This window comes from Eschscholzia californica, unplaced genomic scaffold (genome assembly GCF_041429995.1).
Source record: "Eschscholzia californica isolate CP2 unplaced genomic scaffold, dmEscCali1.0.p SCAF_1, whole genome shotgun sequence".
Classification (NCBI taxonomy): domain Eukaryota; kingdom Viridiplantae; phylum Streptophyta; class Magnoliopsida; order Ranunculales; family Papaveraceae; genus Eschscholzia; species Eschscholzia californica.
The window spans coordinates 14,271,988-14,285,126 of NW_028238198.1; the positions used below are offsets into that span (position 1 = coordinate 14,271,988).

Genomic DNA, 13,139 nt, shown 5'->3' on the forward strand with positions numbered 1-13,139 from the left:
TCACTTCAATCCAAAGTTAAATTGCAATGATTTAATGTGGTAGCTGGAACTTAGTGATCATCAAAAGCAAAGAGACCCATCGAAAAAGAGACAAATAAACAAATTTTCATAACAAATGTTTGTGGTTGCATTTTTGACATACCAAAAACTTTTCTAACATTTTTAGGAAACCCCATGTGACAATGTCATGCCTGTCATGAGATCTCCATGCCAATTGCTTTCAAAAGTAAAGGGATTTCAATTTCACACCCTTTGGAATGCCTAGTATCTAAACTAACATCCATGTTTTCAGTGAGTAGTAGTTTAGACCCTAGTTCAATTGTTATTTATTTCTTTTTTGTTGAAAGGGACCCTAGTTCAATTGTGTGTGACACAACTTTTTTATCCGTGACATATGTCACACATAGTGAAATTGCAAAAACACCTTATTCTAACGCCTCAAAAATACTACACTTCTTTTTAGTTTACCATCTTATTTATAATAATTTTGCATTTTTATTATCTTCAACTAGAACTATTTTTAAGTTTACCGACACAAAGAAAAGAAAGTTGCTGCTTTGGAGAAACTAAACGTTTTTATACTCATTTTCACTGACAGACAAAAGTTTAATTTGAAAGTTTAATTTTGATCTGAACCGTTCTTTTACTCGTATGACTCATCGAGTCAAGGATTTTGTCAACGATTCTTTGTACACTTAGCATTTTCCTTTTTCTAAAGTCGCAGTCGAGAAGACAAATTACCAAAGTACAAATTATATTTTTATTGTGTTATATAGTTTTTGCGTAGTTAAAAGAATTTTAATCTTCTCTTAAATTTTGTGAGTAAAATCCACAAAGTTTTTCTAATTTTCATATAGGATCATCACCATATTGTTTTTTTTTTCTTTTTTCTGGCTAGCTTTTGAGGGAATTAAATCAAAAGTTCATGTTAAAAGATCTAAACCTCTTCTGTTAACCCAAGAAATGTTAGAGTGTCAATCAAAAGAACTAGTACAAAAATGTAAGTTTACCGAAAAGGTACAACTTGCAATTTTTAGTAGCCATCGATGAAAGCCGTAAAAGATAATAACAACAAGATAGAGGGAGGAAAAAGACTTAAACAATGAGTAATATAAACAACTTTAAAGTAAAATATATTCCACTGTAATTTATCAATACAAGCTTGATACATATTTATGCCAACATGTTATTCATGTGAACACATTATTTTTCTTTGCAATAAAAAAACACAATAAAAAATTAAAAAAACAGAATAAACCACTGAATTAATGAAACAAATAGTCGACCAGTTCATCCAATTTCATAAGTTTTAGTGTCTATGCCTAACAATTCACTTCTTGAACTTGTTTTGAAAATTAACCCATTATAGGGTTACTCACAATGGGGTCTATATAAAGCGGATTGATTTGGCATATAAACCCTAAAATTTTATCTAATAAGGCTTAGCTCCAACGTAATTTCCCGGGGGATAATATTCGCAAGCGATGAAAGAGTCACCGCTATCACAAATAATTTTAGAACAACCGACACGTAAAGTAGTAGCCCATACAATTTGTGTATAATGTGAGCAAATTTTGTCGGATGGACACGAATTGTTAGCATAAGTATACCATTGTTTTTCGTCGACCCATGCTTTAACTGCATCAGCACCAGTCCATCGATGTCCTTGACCCCAAAATAGATTTTCGCCGAATCCATACCCAGCTGAATGAATTAATTTGCAGTCTTGGCGCCTATAAGTATCAGAATAGATCCTAGCATATTTTGCTAGTAATGGTTCCCATACTAGTGGTTCTAGATCTCGATGAACAGCTGCCCTAGCATTGTTGTGACCTATCAACATTTGGTCTATGAATTCTGTGACATTTAGGGCTGCATGGTTAGGTTTGATATAGCTAAAAATGAGGAAAAGAGAGAAAACAAAGATAGAAGATGAAAATGAAGCCATGAAAACAAGATTGTGATGTGTTGTTGTGTTGAGGTTTGAGAAATGATTGATGGGTTTGATGAGAAAGATAGATAACTTCTCTATATATATAGAGATAGTATGAGTCTTCATTTGCTTAAATTGTAAATTGATTATAAAAGATGTCCTGAATAAGGGGTAAGGTTTGTTGTTATTTAGATTGTTTGATGATCAAATTATGTCATGGCAGGCTGTATTTTTCAAGTGGGGGAAGATTCTCTACTACTATGACTATTGAAAGACACTACCTTCTACTAATTCCTTATCAAACAATGGACTACTCAAATAATTCGAGTATTTAAAAGTTATTTTTTTTTTAACTTATATTTGCAATCTATATATATATATATAAAAATATATATGGAACAATTGTCTATTCTAAATGTTCAAACTATATAGATAAAAAATGTGAGCCCGTCGTCTTCTACACCTATATTGAAATTTGTTAGGAAAAAAAAGTGAATATCTAAAGTATTTACATTTACGTAATGGAAAATGTAATGTTTGTAACGATAATTATGAAAATAAATATCATTTAGGAATTTAGGCTCAAAATTTGTCTTGAAATCTTATCAACATTAATTAGATGAAAATACGCGTAACTTGTTTCCGTCCCCAACTTATGAAGGAACGTCATTGTGGTATAATATCTTATCTTGTTTTAGGTTTTCTTTGAATGTTGTTATGTACTATGGGGATGATAATGTTGTAGATTAAGAATCCATGTTTTGAGGTGTGTATGTATATATAATATGATTAGGTAAGTTGCAAACTTTTGGCATAGTTGCCAAATTGATGATAGAAATGTCCACAAACTTCTTCAATTATAGTTTGCTTGTGGAGTAATTCATGGGAATGGGGTAGATTGCAAGATTACATATATACTATACATTATTGATTTATTATTATATATGTAACTATCTTTAATTTTTTCTAACATTAAAAATAAATATAATCAATTATTTAGCTAGTAAATTTGCTTATTGTTACCACTAGATATCCGAAAAAAGATAATGTTTAAGCTCAAGATTTAATTCATAGCCTTCATTACTCTTAAAACTTGACGATTTTAACCTATATCAATCAATTTATAAAGTCGGACATACGATTCTTATACATCCCCACAGCACCTCTATGGACAATTTGAAGTAATATCTTGGGCTCTGACTCAAAGAATAACAATAGAAAACAATGAAAGAATACAATTTAAAATAGTAATAATTTGGAGAAAATGAAGAAAATTGATAGAGAGGAATTCAGGTAGAGTAAAACTCGCAAAGGACGGCTGGGATTGCTTGATTTTGAAGAGAAACATCAACATCCTTAAGATATGGTAGCCGCCGTTGTCCATGTGTTTCGAGACTTTCGTTCGTTATAATTTGGAGGTTTACGTAAGATTCTTTCAAGCAATGTTTGACTTTGAATAACAGTAAAAGTATTGCAGATGTGTTTTTTTAAGAACTCCCACTTCATTAAGCAGAAAGATTACATATACTAGAGTGTAGTAACTGTAGTTCATCACCGAGTTCGGTTCATTCTCATTCTAACACTCTTGAGAGATTTTAATACTAGTAGATTTAGATAGATAATTTTGCTAGTAACTAGTTATCTAGCTCATATTTACATGATTAGTATCCCATATATCAAAAGAAGCTCGTAGAGACAAGAGATGGAATTCGAGCAGTGATTCTCCCACCCTTCCATTGAGCTTTTTCCCTTTAGTTGATCCCCATTCTTCTATAGAACCATTCGGAAGAGCGGATGTGCATTAAAGCTCTTCAGGATGCACGTAGCCTATTATATGATCTTTTAATAGTCTAAATGTTTATGATTGTAAATGTACTCATACAAGTCCTCATATTGTATTTCAATATGTAACTTCATAGAAGTAATCATTGCCAAAATGAATGTAATGTCTCTTGGAGTCCTTCGTAAAAAGAAAAATTAGTCTCCATAAACTTTTTTCGTCCAACAATGAAACAAGTGTCAAGACTAGAAACAAATGACGCTCTAGATTTCTGATATTAGATGGAAAAGAACATGTAAGTTATTTGAAATTCTCTGTCTCTCTTTGCAAAAACAATTTTTTATCTCTGTAATATTTCGTATTAGATGCATAGAGAGAGAAACAGGAAGAGAGAATTGAGGAGAAAGAGTGATTTCCATTAAGCAATTATGAGCTAAGATACTCACTTATATACACAGTTATAGAGAGAGAGAGTCGGTTGTCTAACAACCTAACAACCTAACCAACTCACTAAAAACTATATAAGCACTCCCTCACACTTTCTCTTTAGTTTTATTCATACACTTGATATACACTCTCTTACACTCCCCCTCAAGCTGATGAATCCGTGAGAAATCAGATTGAAGAAGATTCAAAAACCATCAAGGACTTCAGAAGAGAGGTAAACAAAGGATTGGACAATCCTTTTGTAAACACATCAGCCAGCTGCATAGAAGATGAGACATATTCAAGTTTAAGAACTCCAGAAGCTACCAACTCTCTTACAAAATGGTAGTCAATCTCCACATGCTTCGTACGAGCATGAAAAACAGGATTCAAAGCAAGATGCTTAGCTCCTATATTATCACAGAAGAGCTCAAAAGAACCAGAGAGAGAAACACCCAAATCATGAAGAACATATGAAATCCAAAGAAGTTCAGAGGAAGCAAATGCTAAAGCTTTGTATTCTGCCTCTGTACTCGACCTGGCCACTGTAGGCTGCTTCTTAGAAGACCAAGCTATCAAAGTAGAGCCAAGAAATACACAATAACCTGAAGTTGATCTCCTGGTGTCTGGACACCCAGCCCAATCTGAATCACTATAAGCTTTGAGGGATGAAATATCTCTTGCACAAATTGGAACTCCAGAACCCAAAGTGCCTTTGAGATACCTCAAAATTCTCTTAACTAATTGTAAGTGAGCATCAGTTGGAGAATGCATAAACTGAGCCACATAGTTAACACCAAATGATATATCAGGCCTGGTCATAGTGAGATATTGTAATCCACCCACTAAACTTCTATAAAGAGTAGGATCAGACAACAAGATTCCATCATGAGCTGATAATCTTTTTCCAAATGGAATGGGTGTACTAATAGGCTTGGAATCTAAAAGATCAGCCTTTTGAAGTAATTCTAGAGTATACTTCTGCTGGGTTAATAAAAGATCAGAGTTAGGAAGAGAATTCACCTCAATTCCTAAGAAGTAATGAAGAGAACCTAGGTCCTTCATGGCAAATTCAATGCTCAAGGTGTCAATAAGAGCTTGAATAGCAGAAGAAGAAGAACCAGTTAATATGATGTCATCAACATATAGCAGAAGAACAAGAATATCTTCTCCCATGGTGTACACAAACATGGAGTGATCTGTAGAACTCCTACTAAACCCATAATGTTGAAGAAAATCAGAGAATCTTGTGTACCAAGCTCTAGGAGCTTGTTTTAAGCCATAAAGAGACTTGTGAAGATGACAAACTAAAGAGGAATTCTCTGAATCAATAAACCCAGGTGGCTGCATCATGAATACATCTTCATCAAGTACTCCATGAAGAAAAGCATTGGATACATCCAACTGCTTAATCAGCCATTTGTTTGTAACAGCCAATGTTAGAACCACTCTTATAGTAGAAGACTTAACCACTGGACTAAAGGTCTCAGAATAGTCTAAGCCATCAAGTTGATGAAACCCCTTAGCCACTAATCTGGCTTTGTACCTATCTATACTCCCATCTGACTTCAATTTGGTCTTATAGACCCATTTACAACCCAAAATATTCATTGATGGAGTAGAAGGAACTAAAGACCATGTTCCATTCTTTTGAAGAGCATCATACTCCTCTTGCATAGCCTGACACCAAGCTGGATCTTTAGAAGCTTGTTTATATGTAGTAGGGTCAGAAGGTATGTCTAGGAGACTTACAAATGCTTGAGGTAATGGGTGACACACAGTGAAATGAGAAACAAAGTCTGGCAAGTACTTTGGTCTGTGCACTCCCACTTTGGATCGAGTGGTCATATTATGTGTAGGCTGAATAGCTTGTCCAAGAGTAGAGTTAGAACTACTCTCTGGAGCATCAAAATGACTTGAGTTATGTGAATCATTTGAAGAATTACCTTGAGATGAGACTGCTGGAGTTGAAGCAGGAACAGAAGCAACACTATTTCCTTGAGAGATTTGTGGAGAAATAGAAGGACCAGATGATGATAATTCTGGACTTTGAGATGTAGTAGCTGTGGTTATGATAGGAAGTACCACTTGAGTAGAAGTTTCATGTGATGTGGTTGAGTTGTGCTCAATAGCAAATGGAAACAAATCCTCATTAAAGACCACATGTCTGGAGAAATATACCCTGCCTGTAGTCATATCCAAACACTTATAGCCCTTATAAATGGAGCTATATCCCAAAAATACACACTTAACAGACTTTGGGCTCAATTTGTCTGTTCTAATAGCTCCTAAATGTGGATAGCAAGCACATCCAAACACTTTGAGCATAGAGAAATCAGAAGTATGACCAAATAGAACTTCATAAGGGGATTTGCCATCTAAGACCTTTGTTGGTAATCTGTTTATAATGTATGAGGCTGTATCAAAAGACTCAAACCAATATTCTTTAGGCACATGAGATTGAAAGGCCAAAGTATTACCCATCTCAGTGATCTGCCTGTTCTTTCTCTCAGCTCTCCCATTCTGCTGAGGTGTATAGGGACAAGAACACCTCAAGGAGATTCCATTAGCATCAAAAAACTTCTTAAAATCTCCTTTAGAGAGCTCAGGAGCCCCATCTGTTTGAAATACTTTAATAGTAGCAGAGAGAAGCTTCTCAAAAGTCAATTTGAATTGCTTAAAGCAATGTAGACTGTCAGACTTGAGTTTCATAGGATAAATCCAAAAATATCTGCTATAATCATCCACAAACAGTATATAATATCTTGCTCCTGAGATGGATGTAACAGGAGAAGGTCCCCAAATGTCACAGTGAATCATATGAAGTGGAGAAGGTGTGATACTTGAAGAGAGTTCAAAGGGTTGAGATTTACTCTTACCCAATTGACATGGTTCACACACTCCTAATGACTCAGAAGAATCAAGGCTAATAAGAGCTGACTTATTAAGAGATTCAAGAACACTTTTTGAAGTATGTCCAAGTCTCTTATGCCATAGGCTTAGAGAACCATTTACATTTGACACATAAGCCTCTTCATGAGAGATAATAGTGTCAAATTCTATAGGATATAGGTCATTTAGCATAGGACCAGCAGTTAATATTGTCTGAGTAGCTAGGTCCTTGACACCATATCCCCATGGAAAGAACTCCACTGAACATTGATTATCTCTAGTGAACTTAGAGACAGATAAAAGATTCTTTCTCAATTCTGGTACTACTAAAGTGTTTTTCAGCCAGAACTCATGAGAGTTGGACTGAATCTGTACAACCGACTCTCTCTCTCTATATAAGCACTCCCTCACACTTTCTCTTTAGTTTTATTCATACACTTGATATACACTCTCTTACAATCTCCATCGTTCATCTTTTTTACTTCGCCACCCGCACTTCATGCACCACCACCAACCACGCCACACCAACAACATAACCACATTCTCCTTATCTCTCTGGTTTCAAGCGAAATCCTATAAGAAACCTTGAGAGAGGGAGGGAGGAGAGAGAGATAACAAACATTTCTAGTTAGGGAAGCTTCAAAGAAGCCTCTAAGCGTTGAACGCGCCTCCTTCACTCAGAAGCTGTCAAGCTCTTCTTTAGTTTTGCAAGGATGCGCCTTTAACACCCATACAGGGAGTGCCTTTACAATGTGGCCCACTTAAAGTTTGTAAGTTTGAATAAGCAATTTTTTTATTTGTAACGAACTAAGCTATGGTCCTATGGAGCACTAATAAGAAAAATTGTATTTTTGGACCGACTTCTTTTTTGTTGTTGAAGAATTGGAAGGGAAATTTTGAATATTGATTCAACTTTGATAACCAGATTTTTCTCAAACAAGTTCTTCTTAAATAATGACGGCAATAAACTAAGGTTTTTGTGTTTGTTTATCTTAACATCTAAATCGAGTTTTGTTATTTTTGTACTTTACTTGTATCATTCCTATATTTGCATTTGCTTCCTTAGTGATTAGATCATAACATACACATTCTTTTCGAATTCAGTATTCTTTTTAGCTAAAAGCACATGCATTAGATACAAATACTTGTTTCAAAATCTTATTCTGTTAGAAGGATAAAAACTTCGAGAATAACTAAAATTATACAATATATTTAGATTCAAATTATTAAAAAGCAAATGCCACCTAACTCAATACTTATTTCTTTTTATTCCTTGTTTATCTTGTAATAAATACAAGAAATCAACAACATAAACTTACTAATTAGTTCATTTATTATGTCAGAGAACAAGAGGAATATATCCAACTCCCCTAAATCCCCTACTTCTAAGAACTCAAAAACAAAAGAGAAATAATTTTGCTAATAAGGCTTGGATCCTTTGTAATTTCCCGGGGGAAAGTATTCGCAAACAGTAAAAATATTACCATTGTCACATATAATCTGAGCACAACCTATACGAGTAGTCGTTCCCCATACAACTTGTGTATAGTCGGAACAGTCGTAACCTCTTTCACAAGTATTCTTCTCATAATTATACCACCTTTTTTGAGCTACCCAAGTTTCGATAGCCTTATTATAAGTTGCCTTTGAAGCGGAAAAAATATTTTCTCCAAAACCATAACGAGGTGAATAAGTTACTCTGCAATCTTTTCGTCGGTAATTTGCATACGTTTTTGCATAAACTGTTAAATTTCTATCCCACTGAAGTGGTGGCACTCCTACAGTTGCCCTAACAGTATTATGACCTTCCAAGATCTGAGTTTTGAAATCTGTACTATTGCTAACCCTAGAATGGGTAATTTTTATGAAGCTACCAAGGATGATGAGGAGGGAGAAAGTAAAGAGGAAAGATGTAGAAGATGAAGCCATTAAAACAAGAATTGAGTTTCTTACTTTCTTTTAGAGTTGAAGAGGTGGATTTATATGGAGATAAAGTTTATTGAATAAGTCGATTTTTCACTTTTCTAGGTAAATAGGTGCTTTTTCACTTTTGTATGCTTAAGCTACAAGCTATTTGCATGTACAAATTTTATTATTCGTTTTGATTGGTTAGTTACGTGATACTTTATAAAGTTACACACGTGATGATGATCAGGTGCTACTGAGAGTTAGGTTGTTAACTTACTCCTAGGGATGTGAAAAAGTCTGAAACCCGTCATGGACACCCAAATCTGTCAAAGGCCATAGGAATCCAAAGTCCGAATGCAGTTAACTCGACCGACCCGATGAAATAAAAAGTTGAGCCCGCGTTTTAAAGTGCTAGCCACAGTGCGCCCGAGCCCGACTCCGACCTATATAGGGTTATGGTGTCTCCTGTTGTTTTAAGCGGAATCTCAGACGTCTATATGTCTAACACTAGGAGTCCCACGATCTTTTCAATAAACTAAAGATGAACTAGAAAGTTAGGGATATTCCTTATATCACTTTCCTCGGACTGTATTGATTGCTTTTCCCGAAGATCAGAGCTCCACTTGTGCAACTCCTCTACTCTGGTCACCTGAGTAATCGACTTGATTTTCCATCTTTCAAGTTAGCTCGGACCTTCTTCAGTAGTTAAGACGAAGAACTACTTCTCCTTTAATTTAATGTTGTCAACGAGAGTTTTGACTTTCAACTCTTTGAAGTATTCTCATGGTTGGTTATTTAGGGTGTATATACACTCATGAAGTTGATTTGAATACCCTTATTCCTCTAACCCATAAACAACGCTATCAGTCAACCTCACATGCTACTTTTTATACATCATTATTGTCATGTTAATGACTTGGACTAAGGAGCGAACAACAAAATAATTGCAAGTTCACTTAATAGGGTTTCATTTACCAAATCAGGCATAGGATAACCTATTCAGAATATTTCATTATTTTGGACTGTCGTTTAGTACTAAACTAAATTTAAACGACGAAATGAACTAATTTATTTCTGATTATAAGAGTTCGTACATTTGAGTTTTACCCCGTAAACTCCTTTACGCCTTATTCCCATAAAAGATGACAAAATGTAAAGACTTAGCCTTATACGGGGTTCCAAAGTCTAGTTTGACAATTTGCATGGAGAACGACTATTAGGATGAAGAGAACTTGTGTTTAACAAAATAAAAAGGGAAATAATAGAGTGCCCAGCTAGAATGCCCACTAAAATGCTCAAATTTCCTCATTTAGAAATAAAAGCGGTCCCCACCATAGTCAAACTTTGAAAAAACCTTGTCTTTAAGTGAATTCACGTCAGCTGAGCATTTTAGTGGGCACCGAGCTTGGCACTCTAGCATCTCCAAGCAGTGTGAAAATAAGCCGTTACAGTATATAAATTCACTGGAAAGACGTACAATTTCGATTCATATTTATTACTCAGTTACATGTTTACCTTGAAAACAAATATTTATTCCAATAATCAACAACAAAAAACACAAACAATCGCGTACATATATCGTAAGTGTGACAGAAGGTTCTCTAATAAGGCTTGGCTCCTTGGTAGTTGCCATGAGGATAATATTCACATGCAATGAAGACATTACCATTACTGCAAATAATTTGAGCACAACCCACACGAATAGTTGTTCGCCATACAACTTGTGTATAATGTAAACAACTATGACCAATTGCACAAGTATTATTACCATAATTATACCATTGTTTCTCAGAAACCCAAGATGCAACAGCATCCACAGCAGTCGTTCCCGATGGACCCATGTAAATATTTTCACCTAAAGTGAGAGGTCCGGAATTCTCAAGTGTGCACCCTTTGTTTTGACGATTATAATCTAAGTAAGCCTTAGAATATATAGCTAAATCTCTGCTCCATTCAAGAGGTGGAACTCCTACAACTGCCCTAGCCGTATTATGACCTGCAATGATCTGGTTTGTGAATTCTGTACTGTTAAGTACTACAGCATGGTTGGGTTTTATGAAACTGCAGCCGAGGATGATGAAGAGAGAGAATGTTAAGAGGAGAAGTGAAGATGATGATGTTGAAGAACCCATGAATAAGAATAGATTGGATTATGGTTTAAGAGTTGAATAAATTTAGTAGTTATATTGATGAATGAAGTTGATTTGGAAGAGCCTACTATTTATAGGTTCTCACAGAGTTGTTTTCTCTTGGTCTTTGCTTAAATTATAAGGATATTGCATGTAAAAGTAGAGGAGCCTAGCTAGCTAGGGTTTGTTTTTAGTACTTTTTGATTGTGTGAAGTTCAAATCACCTGCTGTCCTGCTGGCTATATTTCATGCATATTTATGATATTATGCAGCAGAGACTTGGATAGTTATGCAACTCCTGCAGATAAAGGTTGATTGTTGGTTGACCAAATCTCATAATGATTTCAAGCCATTGATTTTTAATTTTTAGTTTGGGCTTGAAAACCATTTTGGAAATGAGAGGGATCAAATTGAAATCATTGACTCAAGCTTTTGTTTTTGTTGTTTCGGATTTTGGGGAGTAGCATAATTATCAATCTGGTGAGAGCACATTATCATCCAATCGGATGATTGGTCTCCTTTGAAGTCATGTATGTATGCAAGTTGATGAGATTCCTTCCTTCTTTTGGGGAGATTACTAAATCCTCCATATTTTCCGGAGCTTCATAAAGGAGACTAGTTAGTCTTAATTTGGAAGTTTTCACAATTTTCCATCGAAGCATTAAAGAATCATTTGCCTAAAGATTAAGTTAGACAAAGTCACAAAGATTGGATCTAACACACAAGATCATCATAGATAAAGTGACAAATCTCTAACAAATACGATATGACTTTGTGAGAATAGTCCACATGAAAAAATGTGAACTAGTACTCTGAGAATATAGTGTAGAGGTCATCTCCACTAATTATCAAATGATCTTGATGAGTTGGATGACTGCAAATTTAAAATGATATCACAGCAAAGAAACACTCTAGCGAATTTTAGTTAATCCTATTCCATGACAAACAACACTAAACTATTTCTTAATTTCCACTCGTACCTTAATTCAATATGAGTTGGGAGTTGGGACACCAGTAGTAGCGACATGCCAAAAGTGTCCTCAATACAGTATCTGAGACAGTTTTCGGGTTTGGGGACGGTTATGAACTGTCCCTAATGGTCATATTTTTTGTAGTGTCGACGCGTGCGTTGCTTGACATATATTTTGGAGGATTTGAAGCTTGAGATTCTTGAAAAGATTATAAGCTTTGTTGACTAGTGAGGGGTAGTCAATCCAGATATTCATGGACATTTCAAAGTTCACAAATGTCCGGAGCAATTGCAAATCTATGGACTTTGGTGGATTTAGAATTTCATGGACATTACGGTAGATTTTAGTGCAAAATGAGTCAAATTTGTTGACAAAAAAATGACACCTTCTTACTAATATTTCAAAACTATATTACATTATTACTATTCTCATCTCTGAAATAACATGTTCTTACTCACATTTCAAAAGTATCTAGACATTTTTCAAAAATATCTTGATATTGCAAAGATATGTGATGCGCCGGTAAACCAGAACCGCTTTGTTTATGCTAGTCTACCCAATTTACGCCAACACTGTAACAATAATAGGTATTATTACAATGTTATTTAATAATATATTATTAATATTACAGTAATATATTTTATATGATATAATATATGTATATAAAATAATAATATCATATCAATTATTAATCTATTTTATCACGAATAAATATACTACACTTTTATTGATATGAAATTCATGATGTTGATGTTTAGTTTTGCTTTAGGTTATCGTTCAGGATAAGAGACTGTTTCGTTAAATCTCGAACTGCTCTTCATGAATCGAGGAGGCGAAACCTGCATATATAGAACTCGGAAACCTCTACGACGCTTAAGTAATGGCGTTCTTGTAGTTAAAATAATGAGTATTGATGTTCCGAGTTTAGGTTTTGGACCTTAAATTGATTGTTTGAGCTTTTGGTGTCGTTGTGGTTGTGCCTAGTTTAAGGCGAGCATGTTTCATTTTATAGGCCTTTTTAGCCGACTGTGGTGAGTGGCTGCGATGAGGCGGGTTATGATGATCTAAAAATTGGTCATCAGTTGACTGATGTCAATAAG

The 13,139-nt window shown here is 34.8% G+C and overlaps 1 protein-coding gene and 1 pseudogene across 1 annotated transcript; both read right to left on the reverse strand.

The window, feature by feature from the left end:
- Nucleotides 1–1,432: 1,432 nt before the first annotated feature.
- Nucleotides 1,433–1,948, reverse strand: LOC147564372 (pathogenesis-related protein PR-1 pseudogene; annotated as a pseudogene).
- An 8,592-nt stretch (nucleotides 1,949–10,540) lies between these two features.
- On the reverse strand, nucleotides 10,541–11,071 carry LOC147564373 (pathogenesis-related protein PRB1-2-like). Its single transcript, XM_086672721.1, has one exon. The coding sequence runs from the start codon at nucleotides 11,069–11,071 to the stop codon at nucleotides 10,541–10,543; it is 531 nt and encodes a 176-aa protein (XP_086528847.1).
- Nucleotides 11,072–13,139: the final 2,068 nt, after the last annotated feature.

What these genes read in the sequence shown, in the direction of transcription:
- LOC147564373 (XM_086672721.1), bottom strand. Translation starts at nt 11,071, where the DNA reads ATGGGTTCTTCAACATCATCATCTTCACTTCTCCTCTTAACATTCTCT.